The 25,368-nt window shown below is 41.7% G+C and overlaps 3 protein-coding genes across 4 annotated transcripts; 1 reads left to right on the forward strand and 2 right to left on the reverse strand.

The window, feature by feature from the left end:
* Positions 1 to 769: 769 nt before the first annotated feature.
* On the forward strand, positions 770 to 2,696 carry gmfg (glia maturation factor, gamma). Its single transcript, XM_076099878.1, has 7 exons — positions 770 to 954; positions 1,370 to 1,466; positions 1,598 to 1,647; positions 1,720 to 1,769; positions 1,880 to 1,962; positions 2,176 to 2,249; positions 2,531 to 2,696. Exons 1-7 carry the CDS (start codon positions 952 to 954, stop codon positions 2,600 to 2,602), a joined length of 429 nt encoding a protein of 142 aa, XP_075955993.1. The 5' UTR covers positions 770 to 951; the 3' UTR covers positions 2,603 to 2,696.
* A 238-nt stretch (positions 2,697 to 2,934) lies between these two features.
* Positions 2,935 to 7,611, reverse strand: paf1 (PAF1 homolog, Paf1/RNA polymerase II complex component). 2 transcript variants are annotated; one of them, XM_076099877.1, is made up of 14 exons: positions 7,371 to 7,611; positions 6,609 to 6,638; positions 6,392 to 6,484; positions 6,186 to 6,307; positions 6,008 to 6,074; positions 5,822 to 5,923; positions 5,628 to 5,733; positions 5,418 to 5,486; positions 5,135 to 5,238; positions 4,927 to 5,043; positions 4,684 to 4,812; positions 4,357 to 4,462; positions 3,841 to 3,919; positions 2,935 to 3,731 (listed from the first exon to the last, which is right to left on the reverse strand). In XM_076099877.1, the coding sequence occupies exons 1-14, from the start codon at positions 7,415 to 7,417 to the stop codon at positions 3,289 to 3,291; spliced, it is 1,614 nt and encodes a 537-aa protein (XP_075955992.1). In that variant the 5' UTR covers positions 7,418 to 7,611; the 3' UTR covers positions 2,935 to 3,288. The 2 variants fall into 2 exon arrangements, with proteins under 2 accessions (XP_075955992.1, XP_075955991.1); XM_076099876.1 differs by having other exon boundaries at positions 6,609 to 6,641.
* Positions 7,612 to 10,868: 3,257 nt separating this feature from the next.
* On the reverse strand, positions 10,869 to 23,941 carry taok1a (TAO kinase 1a). The gene is made up of 20 exons (XM_076099865.1): positions 23,639 to 23,941; positions 20,736 to 21,002; positions 20,271 to 20,342; positions 20,045 to 20,146; positions 19,901 to 19,946; positions 19,685 to 19,781; positions 19,476 to 19,589; positions 19,287 to 19,378; positions 18,962 to 19,055; positions 18,769 to 18,850; positions 18,491 to 18,658; positions 18,152 to 18,352; positions 17,869 to 17,997; positions 17,312 to 17,548; positions 17,088 to 17,216; positions 16,765 to 16,968; positions 16,386 to 16,625; positions 15,802 to 16,014; positions 15,487 to 15,669; positions 10,869 to 14,762 (listed from the first exon to the last, which is right to left on the reverse strand). The coding sequence occupies exons 2-20, from the start codon at positions 20,865 to 20,867 to the stop codon at positions 14,247 to 14,249; spliced, it is 3,051 nt and encodes a 1,016-aa protein (XP_075955980.1). The 5' UTR covers positions 20,868 to 21,002; positions 23,639 to 23,941; the 3' UTR covers positions 10,869 to 14,246.
* Positions 23,942 to 25,368: the final 1,427 nt, after the last annotated feature.

Here is a 25,368-nt window from a genome sequence, read left to right on the forward strand (position 1 = left end):
CTGACAAAAACCTAAACCTAAATATACCTAATTTACAATGATTTAAAGCAGTAAAACCTCACTTTGGAGAAGGTAGAAGAGTTAGTCTAGCCAAAGGAATTTGAACCACCAACACTACAACTAATGGCCAACTGTTTAAGGGTTAATAAACACCAAATAACTGCTGTTGCATTAGTCTGAATGTGTTGAAAGCATATAATGTGTTTTAGTTACAATCGGTTGTTGCAGCAGGTGTTTGCTTTCAGCTGTCGGAGGCAAAACACACACCACAGAACACAGAGGTACAGAGACCTGCTTACACATCACTGATCGGGGTGGGGCCGCAGCTGCAACATGCCGAAAGTTTCTACCAGTAGAGAGCAGTAACAGCAACATGATACTGTGACAGGAACCTTTTTTTTATGAAGTTGTTTTACTTTAGCGTAGCTTCCGTTTTACTGCATATGTTTCTATACTTTTACTTACATAACACATTTTACAATCATTCTACTGTTAGTTTAAAGGATCTGAGGAAGCTTTCAAGCTTTGCAAGTTTCTATTTGATGCCCATCCCTGTATGGTAATGGGAAGTGAGAGTAACCCTAATCACACCAATGATATCCCACAAATGACTGTGATAGACAACATAGAGCCAAATTGTGCTTCTTCAACTTCAAACTGTGTGGATCCATTCAACACAATCTCATCAGTCATACTAAGATTCATGGGTTTGTTATGCACATGTTTTTCCATATTGCGTTACATGCATAAAAAAAGACGGTGAGACTGTTTTGTGCAACACTCGGCTGAGCTGTGTTGTGAAAACAGGAAGCACAAACTGCTGCCTGCACTCCCCTGACATCAGGAGGAGGTTGACAGTCTGAGAGTAGCTGTCAGTTTGTCGCAAGTCTGCATGTTTCAACAAGGCCTGAAAGACAGGAAGGCAGGAAGGCAGAACAGGATCCTTTGAGAATGGTAGGTGAATCTGATGCAATTGCTTGAAAGATTTAGCTTTTCTTTTGAAATGTACTAGATTTGATGAACTGTCATTCATACATGTTTGTGTCTTGGTTTTTTTCTACGTGAACCATCGTGACACAAGTCGACCGTCCGCCGCACACTTTCAAACAGGAAACTACATTCTCGCATGTCGCAGCAAAATCATTTCCTGCCCTCAATATGTCAGAATAGTTTTATGAATGTTTAATGCGAGGTGGATAGAGATCTCAACATCGGAACAGATGGAGCCAATGTCTCTTACCCCCTTTTCTTTGTTTCTATTTCTGGCCTGTAGGCCAATCCACATAACGTTATCAGGAGCATCAGGACATATTTTAATATTTCTGAGACTGACACATTTTGACTGATATATTTTTACACCATTTTGCAGTCAAGCTCTCTGGTTGTGTGTGAAGTGGATGAAAGTCTGAAAGCTAAACTGAAAAAGTTTAGATTTCGAAAAGAGACCAACAATGCTGCCATACTAAGTAAGTATCACATACTATTGATGAATGTTAACACATCTGTCGGTTGATCGACACAAATTCAAATCAATTACGAATATCAGTGCATCAACAAATATGAAACAAAAGCCCAAATAATCATTTTTATTTCTTAGTGAAAATAGACATGGAGAAACAGCTTGTTATCCTTGAAGAGGAATATGAGGCAAGTCAAATTAGTACTTTTGGGGGGGCGGGTTTATTCTGAATTTAAAATCAAATCAACTTTGTCTTTTAGGACATCTCCCTGGATGAGTTGAGAGATGAACTCCCAGAGCGGCAACCCAGATATCCTTCTTATCCCGTTTTAAGAATATAGCAAAGTTCTTAAATTCATACAAAGTGTATCAGTGTTTTAAAGCTGAAAAAAAGTCTTAAATTCCTTGACAGTCTTGCACGTTCATGGTCTACAGCTACAAATATGTCCATGACGATGGAAGGGTGTCTTACCCTCTGTGTTTCATATTCTCCAGTCCAATGGGTAAGTAATAACAGTATACCTTACATCAAAAGTAATCTTTCTCCTTTGATTAATATTGTTCGGCTTAGTAGAACAACTTAACTGTTAAATGAACAGGTGTCTGAAATTCACTTTATTCAAAATGATTGTCACCATCCATTTATTGGATTTGAGGAACGTTTGGCCGGTCAAATTACAGATTCTCTTGGAATAATGTAAATTTCGTTTGAACAGGATGTAAACCATTGCAACAGATGATGTATGCCGGCAGCAAGACTCGACTGGTGCAAGCTGCAGAGCTCACAAAGGTAATGGACTCAAAATGATGACCTGTAGTCCGTTATGACTCCACTGGTAGGCTGGTCTCATTAAAATGGGACAATTATTGATTATAAAACCAAATTATCAATTATTTTTAAGTTGATTGGCAACATGTTTAGCAGGTTATATATTGTACTTTTAGATGCGTTTGTTTTCATTCTTCAACCTTATTCATGAGCAGCCTGAGTATTGTTGAATATCTCTGAACTCCTTTCAGTCTTCATGGTGTTGTAGCGTTGACGTCTTGAATTCTCTCTTTTACTTTGAGGTCTTTGAAACAAGAAATGCTGATGACTTGACAGAAGAATGGCTGAAGAACCAGTTGGGATTTTTTGGCTGAATGTGCAATACAATCAGTCTGTTTCTTTGTGAAACATGGCCGTTGACTGTAATTTTCAATTGCTGTGCATGTTATTATTAAATGACTTACTGTATGGAAGGAAGTTTTGATTTGTCAGTTTTACATTAACAATTGTAGACGTGAATAATCCCCCATTTTGTCTAAGAAATGTCTGAACCGACTACACAAATCAAATACTAATTTTTAAATGGAGCAAGGACGAGTCCTTTACTTCTTTGGGCGGATTATAAACTAAACAGTTACATTTATGAGATTACTTACAGGTTCCCTAAATCCATTAAAGAGAGAAAAACAACAACCTGTGAACACTGTTTCTTACAAAACGTCACCTGCATTTTATTATCACTTTCAAAGCCGTAACACAAAGACAAGTCAAAAGCCGAGAGACATTTTTACATGATCCTGTGATCCATGATCTGACGGACAAAACAATATGAATGGTGGACAAATGGCTACAGGTGCGAAAGTTGAATCTACAGTTAAAAACGGGATTGAAGAGAGATGTCCCCAGTCCAAAAACAATGAGCATCTCCCGCACAAATTTAATTTGACATTTGCAATCATAAGAAACTACATCCCCAGACTGAGCTAATACCAAGGTCAGTGACAGCGCAACACTGCCGTGTTTGAACGTAAAGGTAAGAAAGGTGTCCGTACTACAGATTCTATTCACTGTCACTGTCACCACTGGAATCTGAGCCTCTCTCACTTCCACTCCCACTCTGGGCCCGGGTCTCCGAGTGGTCACTGCTGCGCTCGCTGTGTGCTGGAGAGGCGCTGCGACTCCTGCTGCCTCCTCTGTTCCCTCTCTCGTCCTCACTTCCGCTGCCGTCCTCCCCGCTGGCTCCGGAGTTCTTGTTATCGTTGTCGCTGTCATTTTCGTCGTCGCTGCCGAAGATCTCCTCCTCGTCTCGCATCTCTCTGGTCCTATCCTCGCCGCTCTCACTCCCGCTGCCGCTCGCCTTCCTCTTCCGCTTCTCTGGGGCCGCCGCCGCCACCGCCTCCTCTTCTCCCTCCTCTGGCTTCTGTTCGCGCTCTTCGTCTTCCCTCTCGGATTCACTGCCGGAGTTCTCTGCCTCGCTGCCGCTGCCCTTCTCTTTATCATCACCTGGAGAAGACAATTCAAATATCACAGACAGAAATAGAAACTGATTAAAAAAAAACAGTACGAACACTGTGATGAGGAATGAACATGTAGAGAATAGAAGAAAACTGACCAGAGTCCTGCAGGTCCTTATCCAAGTCTTCCTCTTCATCTTCTGGCTCATGGTTCTCCAGCTGAGCTTTACGTGCATCCTAAGAATCACAATGACAGAGAATCAGCCTTCAGTACACTACTGTTCAATAAGCTAAGCTTAGAGGTAATGCTGGAACAGCTCCAGTCATTAGTTTAGATGATGTTAGGATTGTTAAAAACTAAAACAGACAAATACAGCCTCCATGGCAATTCATCTAAATATTACTTAATATTATCTAAATAAAAACCAAATGAATGTAATTAATATTAGGTTAAGTCTATTTCCTTACGTTTGTGGGTTTTGAAATAAATGTGGAGGTATTGAACGAAAAAGTACACTTTAATTAAATAAGACAATTTAAATAAAAAGTTTTCCTTCCAATAACACAGCACTGTCACAATAAGTGCCAGAAATACCTTTTAATAAAAGAAAGAAAAAAAAACAAAGTGTTCAGTCTAACATCAAGTAAATCAGTGAAGTAGAAAGTACTCTTACCTGGGCTTCGAGTTCCTTCTCGTTCATGTCTCTGTGCTTACACACCAGCACTGCGTTAGTGGTCGACTGTGCTCCAGCCTTGGCTCTCCTCTTGCTCAGACGCACCCTGTAGGACAGAAGAAAGGCTGTAAGAGGACAAGGCCTAACAGTTTCTCATCAAACCCCCATTAATCAGGGTCGTGGCGCTGTTCATTTTGTGCCTTTATCTATCAATTTACAACAAACTCTCTAAAACATCTACATTTGCAGTCGATAACACACCAGCTGCATATCTTTCATGTTGATGTGCACCAACAAAACAAGTGTCTTGTCTGATGAATGACTCACCGTGTCTCAAGCTCATTGTAGTAAACACCATCTCCATCTCTGAAGATGAAGAAGTAGTTCTCCTCATAACCCTTGCTGGCTTTGTTCTTGACATTCCAGTTGTACTCCCTGGCTATCTTGTAATCATACCTGCAAAAACAGAAAATAAAAAAGCATTATTATTACTTCCTGGTGTACAAGCAAAGCAGAGCAACAAAGTGATTTTCAAATGTATGATTTTCTTCATATAGTATTTTCACGTACAAGTCCTCAGGCATATAATCCATCCCCTCATCGCTGTCTCTCTTCCGCTTGCGGATTGTCTCTTCATGGGGCAGGAAGTAAGCCACGAACTGATTTCCTTCCTCATCCATCATACCTCTGTAATGAAGAGACATGAAACATGATTAGTGTTTATGCAAAAATCTTACTCTTTAAACAGACATCCAGGCAACAGATATTTTCTAAATACCTGATCATGGCCTGAGACATCATTTCCACTCCTTGTGGAGCTGTATGGTCTTTAGGTGCAGGATCAGAGTCAAAGATGACCTGAGCACATGGGTTGATCCACATCTGCAGAAAGAGACCAAAATGTACGAAACGTAGTTATTTAAATCATGTACATTTTCTTGTCTTTTATTGTGAAGGGTTACATATTTTTCCCTCCCAGCACTTCTCCTGCTACGGTGCCTGTGGCATTTAATTTGAAATCATCCACAGAGACTCAAAGTGAGAGTGAAATTATAGCTCACCTTGAAGTCGGGGAACACAGGTAGGACCTCCACAGGAGTAACTCTGGGTTTACTGTAGTGCTGTGCAATCTGGAGAGAAACCACAACATGTTTACAAACCATAGTACATTCTTTTTAAGCCAAAAATACTTCTGCATTTTGGGTCAATGTGCTGACTTGCATCCGACAGCCAGGGATTACAAACAGTCCACTTCTGCAGAGCTCACTCACCGCTTTCTGTGCATCCTCAAATGTTTTCTCAATAGCAGAAATCTGGCTGTCTCTGTCCTTGTAGATTTCTTCTTCTGTAAACTGCTGTTTGACAGATACACCAATCCTAAAAGCAAAACATATTTAGATTATATACACACACAAAACCATCTACTATTCGGTCATTTCAACGTGAACACATTTCGCCAACTTACTTGACTTCCACTTTCTCGTTGGAAACGCCGTATCTGTTGAACTCCGTTGAAATATATTCCGTCTTTCTCATCCACGGGACCACCTTGGCATGCTGCTGTGACCTTATAGGGAAGATGAAACTGTTAAACAACACATCTCCACATGAATATATAAGACCATAAAAGCTGCCTATTCAGCAGCCTCACCTCTTCGAACTGGATGGAGCCTGGATGTCCTCTTCCAACAGTTTTTCATCAGCAGGATCCAGCAGTACTGAGAATTTGAAAGAAGGGTTCAGTCTACGCTGACATTTGACAAAGCACAGTCATGTCTGAAAGAAAACACCCAACAGTAGGTCACATGCAACGACAACGAGAGACTTACTATTTGGGTCTATGCGGTAGGTGTCTGGGTTGATGAGGTCAATGGTGACCCCGAGGTCTGGCTCAGTTAGGAGCTCATGTTTGTGTTGCTTCTCTAGAGAAGTGGCTTTATATTGTACAAACCTGCCACAACAGAAACACAAATGTCAAGCTGTGCCCATGTTCAGTGTGTGCTCCACCCGTGGGGCGGAGAGGCTGGATGTTTACCTGTGCTGATCAAACGGATATGTGATGAATTTGGGGTCAAAGGGGATGTCAGGAAGGCTGTTGCAGTACTTCACTCGACAGACCACCCCCGACCTGTCATGGGCACAAAAGTACAGTTTGGGTTACTCGGACACATTTTGCATACTTTAGAAAAAAAGGAGGCACTCGGAATGACTGTACACAATAATAAATACTATTCAGTGCTAAATGTGCTTACCTCTCTGGAACAGTTCTGTGAGAGGATGGCCTACTGGAAGAGAAAACAGAAATGTGTCAGACCATCTCTTATAAACTAATACTAGAGTGCGACATTGAAATGTTTCTGTAAAAGGGAACTGAATATGGCTACAGCGTTATTCACTGCTCTCTTTAACCTTTTTTTTTAATTATGCTTTGGTGGATAGATGCATGTTTACATTTTTTTTTATGCCGAGAATCACTGTGGGAACCACTTAACTTCATGTCTAAAGGTTGTGGACCACTAAAGAACAGCCTGTGTGCGAATGCTCTCCACTAAGTTACTGGCTTCACATTACAGTCTAGGATAGTTAGGTTAATGCAATCTGTGAGGCGTTACTAGCTTCACGTTACTGTTAGCATGAGGACTGGCTCACCTTAGCTTTCTTAAAAAACACGTTCAGTTTTCATTAACAGTGTTGGCCTGTTGATGTGCCTCCGTGTTAAGTTATACCGACTGACTGGATAGATGAAATGTACTTAACGCTATCTAAAGTATTTAATTAACGCTAAATAGTCAGGTTAGCGCGCTTATTTACCCTAGCAAGCTACTTGATGCTATGCTCCCTTCTTAGTTTAGCTGCTAACTAGCATCGTTAGCTAATGTTGGACACAACTGATCCCCTAACAAGCAAATGTCGACGACTTGTAGCTGCTTTAACATTAATTCAATAACATTAATTATCCAATGAAGACGACCAGGTAGTTCAACACCCTTGTAAACATGTTTGTCTTTACTTGCCTGTGGCCGTCTTCTCGTTGAGATTGTGTCTGAATCGTTGGAGCCATGTTTACGACAAAATGCTCACAACTGAAAACAGTTATTTGTTTGCACAAATAATCAACAATAATACGCCAGATGACTAACAAAGTCCTCGATGCACGTAAATCTACCAACAACTATTACATCTGACTTTAATCACAATGTATACTGCATTATTATTCCGACCCGGCAGCATAGGCCGATGACCCCGGTGGTGGACTGACTTTCACAGGTCTGAGGAGGCTCGTGAGCGACCCCTACTGCCCTGGCATGTGAGGTGTTAGGCTGCGTAATGGAGCACTCAGAAAAACAAATGTTGCACTTAAAAATACTTTTATTTAGCATATGTTTACAAAACAATATTGACATTGTTCGTCTCAAAATGACACCCAAACTATCTGCTGGTTTTATTCAAAAGCAAACTCTTTAATTGACAGAGAAGGAATGCAAAAATATTTAGGCAGACCAATAATCTGACAGGCTTGCAAAGAGTTGTGCATTTAAAATGTATAATTTCACATTTTATTTCATTAACTAGATATAATACTGACATATTGCTCTGAGGGAGGAGTCCTAACATGGAGCATACTCTCCCCACTATTATCTTCGTCTTTAGACACACAAATCAGGGCTGTGTTCCTGATTTTTTACTTTTAGTACATACAGCAGCTGCCCTTACAAAGTACTGTTGCATGCAGCATGCATTGAATTGGGACAGACTCCTCGTTATAATAGTGCACCCTGCACTTTGACCCTCTTGCTTGTATCCGCTGCGCAGAGTATTGAGGGTAAAATTGCCAGAGAAGCAGAACATCTGGATATTTTTGGCAAACTGCATTTGACATACTATGTGTACAGAATACGTTGCTCCTTTCGGAAAACTATTGGGAACACAAGGTCCACTTTTAGGGCTTTTGATCCTATCTTGTGATCTTCAACAGCAGATGGAGCTTTAGCAGTTGCTATGAAAATGGCTCAGTTATCATGTATCCTCAGCATGAAATTTCAGTCTTGTAATACGCGTTCTTATATCGGGATAGAGACACATGACAACTGAGCAAAATCCCTCCGCAGATAAAGGCCACAACTTATAACTTATAACAGATGTACTGCAATCTGATATTGCAGTAAATCTAAATCTAAAACACAATTATAGCTGCAGACAGCAACAACTGTAGTTGCATAGAACGGCACTATTATCAAAACATCATCTTCTCAAAATGGAGTTAAAAAAAGAACAAACGAACCAAGCATTTTATGCTTCATTCATTCTGCTTCCCCAACATCTTAAAGTGAAAATATACATTTTAAATTGGTGGGTATGACACACATCAACCATTGACGACCTCCCTATACATCTTAGTTGCGCCTTCACTCGTGCTGCAACTCTCCACCACCTATTATTAAAATGTAATGATGTTAACAAGGACTGTGTGCAAGGCAGTCAATGCAAAGAAAAAACAGCTACTGCTTTCCATCATTTGTTGTTCAGTCGAAGAACTGCAACAGCCTCTATTGAGTCCTTTCAGTCGAGTTCTTGATCTTTTTTCCATCTCAGGTCTGCATCTCTGTCTGAATATCAACTCTGAGGAGAGAGACAAGAGATTATACCTTGCACACAAATAGTTATAAAATGAATTATTCAGGACAAAAATACAGTTCTTACCTGCTAAACATGTATATTATCTGTCCAGGATCATCTGCAAATACCCTGTAACATAAACCAAATAGTTCTATTAAAACATAGTGTTCATTTACCTTCAACGCATGCCATTCTAACTTTTCTTCTCTCCCTCGACTTCCAAGTAAATTGACAAGTAAGTGTTTGCGGGGAAAACAAAGTCATAGATCTGGGACCCGTACCACACAACAATCTGGCTCTCTTTTGGTTGCATGGCTTACTTGATAGTAAGGCTAAGGGTATAAATAAGTGTAGGACTTTCTATATATGTCTTTAGCATAGAGTGAGAATGTGTTTAACTCTTTTGTCTAATGTTGAACAACTTATTATGCATATGTAATGCACATTAAAAAAATCTCTTACCCGTCTCCCCAGTAGTAAAAAGCCCGGTCCTGGTAGAACATGGACAGAAACAGCCAAACACTTATTGTCTCGACCCAGAAGATAACAAACAGGAACCATAGTGACGACAGCACGACTTCACACAACATCCTGGAGCTCTGTGAGGACACCACACGTACAGTACAAATAAGTGATGCCTTCTGGTATTATGATCCTAGTATTTATACCGTGAATATAAAAAGTATTCACCTGACTTTTCAAGAGTAATTCATCTAATATGTGCTTACCGTCAGGGAACATACAGTTTATGTCATAACCTTGTGACATAACAGTGCATACATAAAAAAAAAAATATATATATATATATATATATTCTGTAAATATCAAGGTTTGTATGCATAATGTAATATCATATTTTATTAAATAATTTAAGACTATTGAGTTGGGCACAATAATGTGAGCAATAACAATTAAGTATCACACGTTTATAACATAAATTGTAAAAAAAAAGAGTTTACCAAGATAAAAAACAACACGGATGTTGCCAATTCAATGGCTAACCTCACACTTCTTCTCATTTAGCTGTTTAAAGTAAAGATAATAAATCAGTGTCCACACATTTCAGCTGAGTTACTTTAAATGTCTATTAGGCCTAATTTATGCATTCTACAACACATAAGTTCACGTTAGCTGCAAATGTCAACGTTACTAAACGTTATAAACCATTACTATAATGCCTACAGAGTTGTAGGGTCGATGTCCTCGATGCAGGGAATATAATAATGTATTGTATTGTATTATAATATAATAATGCTTCTTTAGCGTTAGAGACGTCTATACCGTTAGCTCGGCAGCTAAAGTTGAACAAGACGAAGTTACAGAGGAACAAACTGCAGCTTACAGCTAACGTGAAGTTATATTAGTCACGTATCCATGATTGTTTACCGGACAGAAGATGGTTTAGTTGATTCGACTATTTACTCACTCAAATAAACGACTCTTGTACCGGCATTCCTTTAACAGGCCAGCAAAACATTCACATTTGTTTACAATACTCGTCACATATCACGTTGCATGTATTTCCGCTTGTAGGACAAGGCTATTGAATGAAGGTTGGAAGCTTTTGGGTTTGGCACATGCGCAGTTCAACCGCAGCATTGCCGTTGGGAGTGTCACTGCACACGGCGCTAGAAAACTGGGATCGAGTCCGCTCACGTGCTATTTGGTTGCGCTCGGCAGCCTTAACTCTTGGGGTAAGCTCGTGAGCCGGCAAGGGAGCCTTTCAGACCAGATTCAACTGCGCATGTGTTGAACCTCAACGATATGACGCAAGACACCACCTCTTTTTAACGCTCCTTGGATATCATTGGTTGATTGACTGTGGTCCTCCTGCATGCCACACGAATGCCATAATACAGCAACACAAATAAATACAATAAAAACACAAGGCCAGATATACTAAAATTACTTTATTACAGCTGATTTCTGTTCAATATCCCTCTGCCAACACAATGCTAAATATAATACAAACAAATAGTAAATTTGATCCTATTTTTATTCTGTTTTATGTATCTTTTTACACAATTTAAATTCACTTTTAGTACTTTACCATCTCTTATGTAGTATCTTTATAATCTCTCTGACATTCAATAACAAGTTCCACCGTCTATACATTTTAATACAGGTTATGAGTTGTAGTGGTAATGTGCCAAAGAAGAATACTGACATCTTCAAAGAAATGCAATCTCTTTTCATAATTTGCCTGTCATCCACTTGATCTTTTCAAGCCTTTTAACTTTGGCCACTAGACCAGAACCAAGTTGTTTCTATGTTTCATACGTTTCATGCCGTCCGCCCACTGATAGGTAAAAACATGGCAATGAGACAATGCAGTGGTATCTGGGCTTGGCAACTCAGGTATGGCACAGTGTTTGACCATTAAAAAAAGGACCGCCATTTTTGTTGCCGATTCTCATTCTGTTTCCCAAAAGCTTTCAGTCAGTAGGACACAATTTGACATCAAAGTTAAAGTAAAAAAAAATAAAAAAATCCAGGTTTGTGGAGACAATGATTGACAATAATATCCAGACTCCCTCACACACACATTGACATAAAATTGAACAGAAGTTGTGCATACAAACTTAAGGTTGGCATGTATGTGAGGTTTGATTGGCCTGACATTCAAACTCTTGGCTTTTGACTTAAGGTAAGATTCAGATCACGATGAATAGATTCTCCTTTTCTTTACCAAGTATCAATAAATCAGAAAGGAAATGATGAATATAACCTGCTGTGTTACAGTAGCTGGAACTAGTCACTCAGCATTAAAAAGAAAATAAATTGTGTGTTTTGGGACCAAACCATAAGCAGCTTGATATAATGCATACTTTCAAGGATAGAATATATACATATTTATTGAAGAAAAAAATCACAGTGTGACATTCAGAAAGAATTTGAACAGGTGGCTCTGAACCAGAGGAGAATGATCAAACAAACTCTTCAGTGATGACGCTCAGAGACGGCCGCCTGACTGAAGTGGCATTTAAAAAAAAAAAAAAAAAGGAGATGACAGCAAATACATGCATACGAGGAGGCATTCCATCTGTGTACACAAAACTAAGAATATCTTCCAATGAGCGACGTCCGGACAACTCAAAACCACTTTGAGAGCAAAAAAGGCTTGCTAATATCGGTGTGGTCCGTCAGTTAAATAAAGTTAGTTTTTAGAAATTATTTTCTTAAAATGTGAGTTTAGTCTTTAAATGTTTTCTTTTAATAAAATATACACATATGAACATTTAACACCAGCTTTGTGATTCAAGGGAGCATATTATCCTTCTCATCTCTGGATCATTATCTATAAATGGCCTTTCAAACTAAATGTTTTAAACTCTGCATGGAAATAAAAAAGCATAACTTCAGAGAGAAGCGAGTGAGCAGAGACGGATATTATCAGAGGAACTGCGAGAGCTATCAAAAGGAATACCTAAATGCTTTTTTTGCCACATTTATTTCATATTTGGCTGTTTTTCCACAGAGTGCGCATTTACTCACTTTACATGTATGCGATACAACGTCATCATGCGAGCATGTGCTTGTTTCAGTCCCCCCCCCCCCCCCCGTTTTTGGGTTCTGAGGAGACGGTGTAACATTTATAACTTAGCACCTTTTACATCGTTAGTGTTACTTAACTGGGCCCCAACATGTTTAACAGTGTTGTAGTTTTCCTAGTAGTGCCGAGCCTGCTGTCATGGTCGTGACAATTATCTGAAGCGCTCTTCTGCCTGCACGTAATGGACTCTCGTCAGTTAACCTTTTGTTTCATGAAACTGTAGCCAAGACATATTTGAAAAAGCCTGCAGCATCCTCACGTCCTCTATTCAATCACAACCCCGCATAAACACACAGAGGAGATAACCAACAGCAGCTACAGGTTCTAAACACAGTTAAAGCTGCAGAAAAGGGGGGGGGGGGGGGGCTCTCATTCACATACTGTATATATTGTCATAAACTAGGTCTTGTCTGTACTTGGGGAAATTGCTCCTACAAATCACAGCACGGGTCAACTTCACAACATGCGTACCGACGACACACTCGATCCACCAGGTGCTCAGCGAGAAGTAGTCAAACTTTACACACATTCCGCTGTTTAAAGTGCTTCGAAAAAGGCAGCAGTTTAAAAAGGCACTAATAAAAAACAAAAAAAATAAACAGATCAATACTAGGATCGTTTTTGAAGGCAAAGTAGTCTCCTATGTTTTGTAATCTCCTCCTGTGAATGTGTACAATGACATTCTAGAGTACCACCACTCTAAAGACCAAAACAATGTAGTTACTGATATACACCGATATAAGTATTTTTCTATTTCTCACCATTTATAAGACTTTAACTGCATACACAGTAAGTATAATCTGAGAAGAGCATTTTCAGACCCTCTGGAATTAAAATGAAAAGAAAATAAACTAAACATACACTGGCACTGATTCTAAACAGATGATGAAATTTAAAATGATCAAAACTATAAACATGTGAGATGGATTTTTAGAATCAAGGATTAAAAAGGCACTGTAGTAGTGTTGCAACATACGCCTGAAACGGTTACGGTTTGTTTATTTGGCTCTGGATTTGTTAAGTCTCATTTTGGCTGCTGATCAGGAAGTCGGGTGAAATAAAAAGCAGTGACTGAAAGGTAAAAGTTATCACAATGACCATTACAGCAGGCTGGTATCACAACAGCAACGCATCTTTAGTTAGGTTTGCCGCATTTTTTTAAACCACCGTCAGAAAATGGACCAGTGTATAACAGAATAAGAATCGGGAGAGTGAGGGCGTCCTAAATAAAATGAGTTCTCTGTGATTGTTTGATACCATATTTGTAAAGGACATCGTTCACACATGTCAAAAGCTTTTCAACAGTGTGTCATGTGCAAAATGAGAGCGATGGCTGTGAAAAGCACATAATGTACATTTAAAAAAAAAAATAATAATAAATCAGAAGAGAGCTGTAAATAAAAACAAAATGGGAGCATTATGTGTTGACGCTCAAATTTCTTATGTAACATAAATTTAAGGATCTGTGTGTGTGCCGATAAACTGCCGTGAGGACGGGCTGCGTCTCTTCCAGCCCTTTTGACCTGAGCAACATTTATTTCATCGCACATCCACATCTGTACATGGGAGAAACGCAGAGAGAGAGAGCGAGAGAGAGAGAGAGAGAGAGAGCGAGAGAGAGACACAGAGAAGCAGAGCTCTGCCATTATTCTGTCCTGCTTCGTTTGTTGGACTCTACGTCTCCACGCTCAAATTCTGACGCCAGGGGCCGACAGGGGATCTATGTGTAGGAGAGGTGCGACCCGTTAGATATTTGAGAGGTGACGCTGGTACTCCTGCTCATGTTCTGCTCGCTGCGCCCTCCTGAGGGTGTCCTCCCCATTGCCTGGGGGCTGTTCTGTATACCTCCACTGCTGCGGGATGGGTGGCCCCACGGCGACGGAACCCCGCCTCCCTGTATGCCCTGCCCCCAGCCCTGCTGCATAGGTGCCCCTCCCGGACTGGAGTGATAGTGGTGATGGCCGCCGTGGTGGCTTGACCCTCCGCCCGAGCCGCCACTGCCCCACTGCGACCCCGGGGAGCTTCCGGACGGGTGCTGTGGCTGATTCCAACTTGCGTGAGCCCCAGGAAAGCTGTTGTTGAGCCCATCCGGGGAGATGTTGGACAGCACCATGTTGCTGAAGCCCAGGCGCATGCTCTCCGAGTCAAAAGCCTCAACTTCTCGGGCTTGGCGTTCCAGCAGGCTCCGGATTCGCTCCAAGCGTTCGTTCTCCAAGGACATCATCTCCTCCTCGATCTACAGAAAAGACAATGTTCACATACAATATATCTGCTTCACAGTTAGCAGTGTGACTTAACACCACTGTGTTCGACGAGCATCCATCAACTGTGCATATTTAGCTTTCACACCTCCTGGAAATCTGTTCAAGAAACACAACGGTGTAAACAATAAAAAGGAAGCATGGCTGAATCCCATTTAGCTGCTTCACATTCAGGGTCCTGGTATTGTGTCCCGCCGCCATGACATACCGAGACAGTTGACTAGAACAGAGCCATCATTCATTTGTATTTGGTTACGTCTGTGCTTTTCCTTCTTATTGCACCGCATTAAACTTCTCCAGGACTTAGTGGAAGTCTACAGACTGTGTTTGACTGAAATCTGACTATTTGTGCTGAATGTGGACAGTGCCAAGTGGGGTCAACCAACTCGCTCGCATAGAATGGAAGTGAATGGGGATTTGAATTCATGTTCATTGTGGATGTGTGACATTGCCCTTACTCTCCTGTTAATGTTGGACATTAGGGGTGGACATATCACACCGTTATCATTTTTATTGGTACATTCACATGTAAATCCTAGCGTGCCTTTTCCCTCCTTCCACCAGAGCAGCAGTCTAATAAAACCAGAACAATCTGTGTGAGTGAGTGTGCTGGCCTTTTAAAACTCAAATCTTCCCAATAATCATGGAGGTAGACCAATGATAATCTCTCCATGAGAAACCTGTAGAGAGGAGGATCACCTTCTGTTCCAGCAGGGCCCTCCGGAGGGACACCCTCTGCTCCAGGTCCTTTCTCTCGCGCTCATGTTGGGCATCCGTCTGCATCTTGATCTTGCTCTGGTAGGCGTTGAGAAGCTCCAGCTCCTGCTGTAGCTGCATTCGTAGGCCCTGGCACTGAGCCTCCTGAGTCTCATCCAGACGAAGCTGGCGACAGAGAATAGATCAGGATCCAATGAGTAAGATACAACCATAAACCAGCAGAATGTAAAAATCGGGTGGCACCTTCATGGTCTTATTTTACAGCTTTAGGATTCTAAATAATTCTGGCAGACTCACCGCCTGAGTGGAGAGCATCTCATTGATGGAGTGGTCATACTGCTCTGCCAAGATGGCAAGTTTGCGGTGCTGCTCGTGCTTCAGACGTTTAAGGACAGCCTTGTGCTCCGACTTTGGTGTGGTCTCCAACAGATGGTTCCTCAGCGCTTTGTACTGCCTGGTCAGGATCTTACACGTGTCCTGGAACTGCTTCTTAATCTGTAGCTCTTTAGACTATGTTACAGGGAGAAAACAATGATGCATTTCCTTCTTTAAAAGCAAACATTAAGACAACGCAGGAACAGAACCTTATCCCCTACATTAAGGCTGTAAAATCACAATATTTGTGCTATTCTCAATTTGATTAAAAACAGTTTATCTAACCAAAGAGGAGGGTAGAAGCTCCACACTCATACTTTAATGCAGTGGATCCATGTTTCACCACATCTTGGCTTATTCAAGATCAAATATATGTTAGCCTGACAAATGGTGAACTGAATGTTAAGCAGATCCAGAAGTACCCAGAGCAGCGTTTCATTATCGCTGAAATTAGAGCGTCAACTGAATATTCAACAGCCGCGCCTGCTCTCGAGCTGCGTTCTCACCCTGAGGCTCTTGGGCTGCTGGCGAACCTCCATGACGTGTTTGCGCCGAAGCTCCCTCTCCCTCCTCTTGTTGTACTCCTGCTGATTGGTGAGCTCCGTCTGGTGCTGCAGGCGGATGAGCTCAGCCCTCGTCTTTTGGATGTTGTTGAGCTGGCGGAACTCCAGCTCTTGCATGGACTCATGGTGCCGGAGAAGCATGGCGTGTTCCAAGTCCTTCTGGGTCTGACGCTTGTTTAGCTCCTAATTATGTGCACATGGAGAAACGAACAGCAAAGTGATGATGCGCCCAAAGATAACTCGATTTTAGCATGCTAATCAATTCATTCATATTTGCAACATTTCAGACCCAGAAGTACAATGTAGGAGACGGAGTGCTGACCTCGCGCACCAAGTCCCGCTCAATGGTGTGGCGCGCGATCAAGATCCTCCGTTTGAACCGGCGGCACTCCAGGTCCAGATACTGCCTCTGTCTGCGCGCCAAGTTGGCCTCTTCCTCCGCTTGGAAGTGTTGGAAGTTATCCTTCTGCTTGGACAACCACTCCTGCTTTTCTTTCTTGGGCGTTGACTGGTTTTCATTCAACTCCTGAACAGAAGAAAGAATGCAGGTGACTGGTAGAACAGACTTCATGGTGCTGATTGGTGTCCATTTGCTAATGATGAGTAAACGGAAAGTTTAGGATGCTATTGTAACTATCCCTCTACCTCTTTAAGTTGTTCCTTGCGAAGTTTGTACTCCCGTTTCTGGGATTCCAGGAAGCTGTTGAGCTCTTTCTTCTGCTGACTCTGAATATGTTGTTGGAACTTCTTCTCGTCGTTGTTAAAAGTTTTTACCTAAAGGAAAAAACGCACACCATAATCAGTCTCTATGTAAAAAAAACACAGTGTTTTGTAAATCTTCAGTGAACACAGATGAGCTTGACGCCTACATCTTTCTCCATGGACACCTGGTGCTTCTTGATCAGTCTCTCCATCTCCTGGGCGAAGCTATTCCTCTGGTTCTCCAGCTCCTTGTCCAGGCGAAGCCTGTGCTCGTCCATCTCCGCTTTCAGCTTGTTCTCCAGAGCCATCAGCTGTTTCTGGTGCTGCCGCCTCATGCGCTTGTAGCCCAGGATCTGCTCCCGGAGCTCTGAATCCTGCTCGTGCTCCTTCATCTGGCGAGTGAGCTGGAAAACACAAGACACAGATTCCCTTTATATTGTATTATATGTATGCGAGGCAAACATATGCATCATGCAAAAGTGAGGTATTTAAGAGAATATGGGTAACATGGACAACTATTTTTGTGTTTTCAAGCTGGATCATGACACTGCTTTTGAGTAGCAGAATTATTCCTTTTTAGCCTTAAAGCAAAAGCATTCAATGACCACGAGGGCAACGTGTCAAATGATGTCTGCCTTTGAGGAACACATGGATGTGGAAAATGTCCAGCAGCTATACAAGAAGATATAATAGCCATCTTCTTATTCAATGAATGAGTGATTACCACTGAGGCTGTGCGTATAGTAGCGAAGTGTTCGCGGTTGCGTTTTGGCCGTGGAGTGTGTGCAGGCGGGGACTGAGGCTCAGTCGGCCGGGTGTTCGGCTCCGACTCTTCATTATTTGTCTCCTCATCCTGAAAAGCAGGCAGAAATACACACGGAGCATGTAAACAGAAGAACAAAATACTGCACCGTAATTAATGAATGCATTACTCTTATCAATTTGAAACAGTGAACACCATGTAACACGACATGGCTGCAGGTCAGACTGGAACCTGGACTCCCTACCGGTTTGAGGAGGACCACAGAGCTGTTGGACATGACCGTGTGATCTCCCGCCATGTCCACCTCGCTCTTGTCATCGCCTGCGTCTGTGAGACTGTTGACAGAGCTGCTCTGGGAACTGGCACTGATTGACATACTGGGTATGGATTGGTTGCTCCCCACGCTGTTCACTGTACCCGTCCTGCCCACGCTGTGCTCGGGATCCTAAAAAAAATAACACAGGCGGGACATAGTAAGGAGGTTAAACCAACACTCTCTTATAACTTATAGGATGACATCACACAGAGACAGAGAAAGAAAGAAGTGCAGGCGAATAGAAGCTGAAACGGTCACGTGACAGACCTCATCGTCATCTTGTGCCTCCGTTGTGGGGCCATTGTGGGCTTCCTGAAACAAGATCTTCTTCATCTTGCGATACTGCAGATTGTCAAGCTCTCGCACCGCGTCCTTAGTCCGACTTATCAGGTCTATTAGCACGGATTCTGGCCGCTCACGCTGGACAAATGCATGCTGGAGGAAGAACACAGAAAAGACGACTTGCATTAAAATCCAGACTTCTAACAGGGTTACGGGGATTAAACATGGAACATAATCTGCCACCGGCATGTTGAGATTATTACCTTTAAGAGCTCCTCAGAGTTAGGCCTGTCCTGGGGAAATTTCTGAAGGCAAGAATCTACAAAATTTCGGAAATAGTCCGTCCTAAATTTAAGAGAGGAAATAAAGAAAAATTATAGAATTGTAGTTATTTTATGGCCTCAGTATATTTAAGAAACAACAGACCAGCTAATGTTAATGTAACTCTAAACTCACCATTCACTGGACTGCAGCATGGGACTCTCATTCTGTGCTATGTGGTATAAGGCACTCATTGCATTCATGTTGAACAGTGGAGGCTTCCTCTCAGCTACAGGTCAAGCAGCAGGTTACACCAATGATTCACATGTTGCAAAAGGGAAATTAAATTATGAGAGGAAGAAAGAGCAACATTATTCAGTTATTGACTGACTAAGTGAGCAAAATGAATGCTGGCAATGAGATGTTTGTAAAATTGAGAAAAAGAGATTGATGCAAGTAATGTAACAACTGTAATCTAAGTCCGAGATGTGAATTAGGCCATATACAACAGTAACCGTACCTAATTCAATGCAGGTTATTCCCAAGGACCAGATGTCCACCTTTCCATCATACTGGCCTTCATCCATAGCTAAAATGACTTCTGGGGCCATCCTGAGAAAAACAAACACATTCAGCACCAAACAAATGTGTTAATAACCATTTTAATGGAACATTTGGGAAACTTTCAATAAAATGTTTTGTAGCGTACCAATATGGAGTCCCAACAAAGGAGTTGGCAGGACAGGCAATGGAGGCAGAACCAAAATCTGCTAGTTTTACCTGCCCTGGCTCCGTCAGCAAGACATTTCCCGCCTTGATATCTCTGTCGAACACATAAGAGGAAATGATTACAGCGCCACGCGGACAACAGAACGCCCGAGGACATAAGCAGTGTCCAGCATGCTTCCAAACACTCACCGGTGAATCATGTTGTGGGAGTGAAGATAAGCCAACCCTTGAAGAGCACCATGGGTGATTGCAGCTATTTCCACTTCTTGCAGAGGTTTCTTGTGAACTGGAAAGGATAAATTCACCAACAGCGATGTAAATCAAGAGAAAAGCGAGACTACCGTCTCCGTTTGTAGTCGTGTGGCCTCATGCGATCATTGGGCGGACAAAAGGTTTTCAACTCACCTTCCAACAGATCTGAAGCAGAGCCTAGACAATACTCCATTACCAGCTGCAATGAAATAAAGAGTATGTTGAAGTGTGAATGTGTGACAATCAGTGGGGTCATACATTTCAGTCCTGATCATTGACTCTCATGTAGGGTCTCACCCAGGCAGTGTGCTCTCGCAGGTAACATCCTTTGTACTCGATGCTGTTCGGGTGCTGTATTCTCTGCAGGAATTTCACCTCCTTGATTATGTCTTGCCATTTCTGTGAAAATTGTAAAAAAAATAGAAGTCTTTGACAACAAACAAGAAAAAAACAAAACACTCACGTGTAAATGTGGTTAACAATTGCCTGTTAACATGGTATAGATCAGTGAAAGCTATTATACCTCAGTGGACTGCTTTCCACTGTAAGACATCTTCTTGATGGCCACCACCTCATTTGTCCGCACATCCCGTGCCTGAATGAAAAGCACGTTACATTTTGCATTGACATGATATTGTCACTTCATAACATAAGCAATGATTCAGGTTTTAGTTTAGTGATGGCGCCTACAGGGATAAAGATATTGAGCTAAGTATACATCATTAAAAAAAAATGGATTCTTTCTGTAAAGTCTGCTCAATAATTAGCTGTCGGTCAAGGCTGACACACTAAGACATTAAAATCATTGTGAAATGTTTAAAAGGATCTAAAGGTCTTTGTGGTTGATGGAACAATGCTTTCTAATTCATGAATACTGAAACAAAACAATTGATCAATGTCATCCCAATGACTTTAAAGGCTACAAAGCCCCTATCTTCAAGCGTGCTCTGTATAGTGAAAAAAACATTCACAAATGTGAAATACTCACAAAATATACAGCACCAAAGCTGCCATGTCCGATCTCTCGCAGATCCGAGTAGAGCTTTTCTGGGTCCTCCTTGAAGAAGAGCTCGGCGACGTCGGGGTCCTTCAGGCTCCCCGCCCGACTGCTGTTGGGCATAATGGGGAGTTGTGGGGGGGAGGGGGGGGGGGGGCAGAGCCGCTGTCGCCAGGAACTATCTGGGTCTGCGACAGCGCCTTGAAAGCCCCCACCGATGGCTCATCTGCAGGACAGTGGTCTCATATGTGTTCAGAGCTGAAAGTACAAGAAAAAAACCAAGAACACATTGAAAAAAAAGACAACAAATTACAGGGTTTTATCATGAATATCAAATTGACAGCAGGAATGTACAAAATCTAAGTTAATTTGGATGAAATACACACATTATTTACGTTACTAATAGATTCCTTTACATTGTTAATGTAAGTTACAGTGGGAGGCCGTGTGAAACAACAAGTACAAGATCACACAGCTCTCTGGCTGTGCACGTGTGCTACAGCAGAGCCCATTAACCTGAGCGAGAGAGGGCGACGCAAAACATGAGCTGAACCATGATGTCGGGTGCAAATGTGGAGAACGGCCGGTCGAAAAAATCCTGAGGGAGCGAAGAGATAGGTCTTCTGTTTCCATAGTAACAGCAACCACAGTACGGAAATCAGTGGGCTGTGTCCTAACAAACTCCTCGCACACCTTCGGTGACAGACAGATGCGAGGAGGATACGAGGAACCATCTCGCAGATGACAATTTCCAGCTCGAACAAAGACAGCGAGGTACCAACGCGCTGCGAGACAAGACGCCTGAACTGAAACAAAGCATTCCAGTGATCGGACTACTTGTTAAACCTGTAGGTACGCGGTAAACACACGTTCTTAAACATACCAAACACTTTCCATGGAACCTCCGTGCAGTTGATTGTGCAACACCTATTCTCTATTATCTATAGTGGTTTCTAGCTGTGCATTTGCAAAATACCGATACAAAGACGATTGATTGTTTGTGGTGATCACTGTGTTAAACTGGAAAAAAAACAGTGTGCTTTTCCAAAAAATGAGCTGGGTAGACAGGAATACCCTTGTTTTTTCTGAAAAATATTGAAAATATTTGTAGTTGGGTGTGTGGATTAACCTGATTTTTGTTTGTTTGTTTGTTTTTATTTTAGATAAAATAAAAAGGACACCCTTTACAGAATATAGCATAATGTCCCCAACTCCACTGTCTGGCTTAAACTGTCTCGTAAATAGTTTGCTATACAACTTCACTGCTGTAATACAGATGTAGACTTGTAAAAGATAACTGAGGAAGCTTTACTGAGCCCATGTGGCTCAGATGATCAGCTGCACACAGATGCAGAGCTGATGCTGGAGTCACAAGACTTCTTTCCCAGCCTGGGAGAAACAGCCCCCAGTTCAAGTAGACATCTTTTGTCTCACAACAACACTGAACAACTCACTATTCCACACAGACGCAAGCCACGGCCCTGAAATAAAGCCTCATTACTATGCAGGGACTGTGCCTCTTTATTGCCATTGTTCTTTACTACAGTGTTGCTCATGAATGAGCTTTGTTGTCATATCTCCCGATGGCATTTCCCCCCCCACTGTGGACACGTGAGCACAAAAGTGAGTGATGATAACTGATACCTTCATAAAACACCCGTGCGTTCCAACAAGCACAGCGCACACACACATATGCACAAGAATGCAGCAGGACAGGACAACAAAGCTAGAGGGCTGGAATTCCCAATGTATGCCCTCACTGCACTGCATTTCCTGTTCGCACAGCTATAGGGAGGTAGGAAGGGGCCCTGGTGAGCATTTTGACTGGTGATTATCTGTCTCTCTTGACTCAACAGCAATGGCATGCGCACAGATGTGGATTGCAATTGCAAACACTGTGAAAGAAACGTTTTTAAAGCTTTGGTACCACGCAGTTAATGTATCTGTACCATCACTTTTTTTAGAAATCAGCACTTCACTTATCAGTAATGTTGGTCAGTTAAGTCATTTCCTTTTGGCAAAAAAACCCACATAATCACACAGTGCCAACCACCAGTGTTTCCTCTATCTTCACCACATATGTCAAAGAACAAAAAACAAAGTGTGTGTCTTATGTACAGGCTTACGTTGCAGTACATGAATCGAGCAAGATGGCAATTGGGTCTAATCAGAGTTTGACTGTGGGGATAAGTAGACACTTGTACAGTAGTGTTATTGCTCTGAACAAATGTAATAAACCACAATCAGATGACCAAGGTTTACCCAAAACTAGGCTTACCTGCTGGGCTCTATCCACAGTTACCTGTGAGGCTGGGTAACACCTCACTGGAGTTTCAACACAAGTGGAATTAGCTAGAGGACTTAGTGGGATTTTCTGAAAGTTGTCACTTTCCACATCAGTAAATCAAACTAACAAAGTCTGGAATGTAAAGACCCCAAAACAACACTCTCGATCTCACAAATTCAGAGGGTTTCAGGAGCTCCCAACCCAGCCGACGTTGACTGTTAGCTACACACCAAACTTAACGTTAGCTAAGCTAAGTTACGTGTCATATGATCAAACAGTCCAAACAATATCCGCGACGTATTTACAACGTGAACAGTGAAGTAACTACTCGAATGATGGGGAATTACACCGACTTTAAAGAGTTATTTACCAGATATTGCTAAATTAGCAAGCTTTCCTATGTGATGTTTGCTAACTTAGCTTAGCCAGTTAGCTGAAACTCACCCTCTCCTGACAGGCCAGGTCTCAGCACTGTAGAGAATGTCGTGTTATTCACAACAGTTTGGGATTATAAAAGTATTCTTCCCCGACACGGTTATGTCGTACGTTAAATCCTTGTGGTTCTTACCGCTGTCAGTCGATTATAAATGTCAGATTAGCAAATTACCGTAGGTTAAGATCCCCACCCTCGAAGTAACTGTGGTGCCAAAGTAGAATCCCACTCAGGTCCAAAGATGGCTGCCGAGCGCTCCGCCGCCGCCTCCCTTCGTGAAAATACGTTGAGGAGAATGTGAGGGAAGTTCAAACACCTCCAAAACAATCCGTGTTGGTAACCACGATGTCGTTAGATAAAAAAACTGTGGATTTAACCTAGCACGCTGGCATGTTAACTACTTACTTGGCTGTTTAGTTAAACTGTTACTATGGCGGACTGTCCGTCTTCCTTCGACTTACTGCAAACTGCAGTTCCGCCCTGTTGTAACTGCAGTAAACTCTCTCTGACCCAACAACTTTCAGAGGCGGAGACATAAGTAAAAACAATATCTTATAAACTGTAGAACATAAACTCTTACAAAACGTGTTATTCATTTACATAGCATAGCATTTCCTCATATTTGTTTCTGACTTAAATTACCACACAATAGGTCATGTAAAAATGAATAATTTTGCAATAGAAAATGCTGATTTCTAAAAAATATAAATGATTTTGATTGTTAGGGTTAATTACTTTATCACATATTAAAATGTATTCATAGTTAGAGACCTAGCCTGCTGAAGGGAGTCTGTTGAAGGTAATTAAAGTTCATGGCGAGTCCAAAATATTGTTTTCTCTTCTGGCTTCAAGAGATATGGACGCGGTCAGTAGGCTAGTGTTTCATGGTCTGCCATTCACATTCTTTTACATTTTCTGTATTATTTCTTATGTACAAGTGGACATATTGTTCAAGAAGATCCAGAAGAAAAAAAAATTCCAGGGTATTACAAAACTCTTTTGGTGGGTGGAACTTATCATACTTAAGGAATCCTTGATCAGCAGACCGAGAGTATGAAAGTTTTGTCTTCGGGCAGTGCATGATAGTCGGCTATTGTTTATTTTTCTCTTCATTTGGTTGGTTTCTGCATGATGTAACAATGTACAGAAGAATCCCCTCTAGCCTCTCCTTCAAGTTCACCCCCCCCTCTTTCTCTAACCATCACTATCTGCATGGTAACTCAGCCTGTACAACAACCTGCCTGTTCTAAAGCCAACAAATGGCAAAGTTCTACTCAAGTTGGCTCTTAGGCGTCCTTTTGATCTGCTTAAATGCGAGTGGAGGATGCTGCATTACTTTGACATGCTTCCTCTTCAAGAGGATGCCGATTGAAAATTAGGATAAACAATAATGATCATCATGGTGTTGACGGTGACAGTTGAAATAAGTGAATGTAAAGCAGATGTGAGCAGTGCTGATGAGCGAATTAGACTTGCTTCACTAAAGTGGTGAAAGTTATGAAGTAATGATGGTGGTTGGTTAGACAAGGTGGTAGTTGACAGATAGCAGGCTTCCTTACAACAAAAAGCTGTTAAGAAGTGTTATACTGCATGAAGGCAACCAAAGGGACCCAGTAACTTAAGAATGCTGCCATTACAGGAGCCTCTGGATGAAAAGGCCAATTTTGACTGAGGTCATTGTATCAGAGGTTCCTTAATTGTTTTCTCTGGCATCCATCACTGTTCTACTTCCAGGTCAAAAGTGAGTGTGTTTTGTTTAAAAGGAGCCTGGAAAGAAGTTAAATCACTATAGAGTGACCGATAGGAGGATTGAATATCAGAGGATGATGACAGAGAGGGGGGATACATCTTTTCAGTGGTTTGAGCTCTCACATCTATACAGTAGTAATAAATAATAGTCCTAT

Source organism: Anarhichas minor, unplaced genomic scaffold (assembly GCF_050575085.1).
Source record: "Anarhichas minor isolate MPS153535 unplaced genomic scaffold, ASM5057508v1 ptg000026l, whole genome shotgun sequence".
Classification (NCBI taxonomy): domain Eukaryota; kingdom Metazoa; phylum Chordata; class Actinopteri; order Perciformes; family Anarhichadidae; genus Anarhichas; species Anarhichas minor.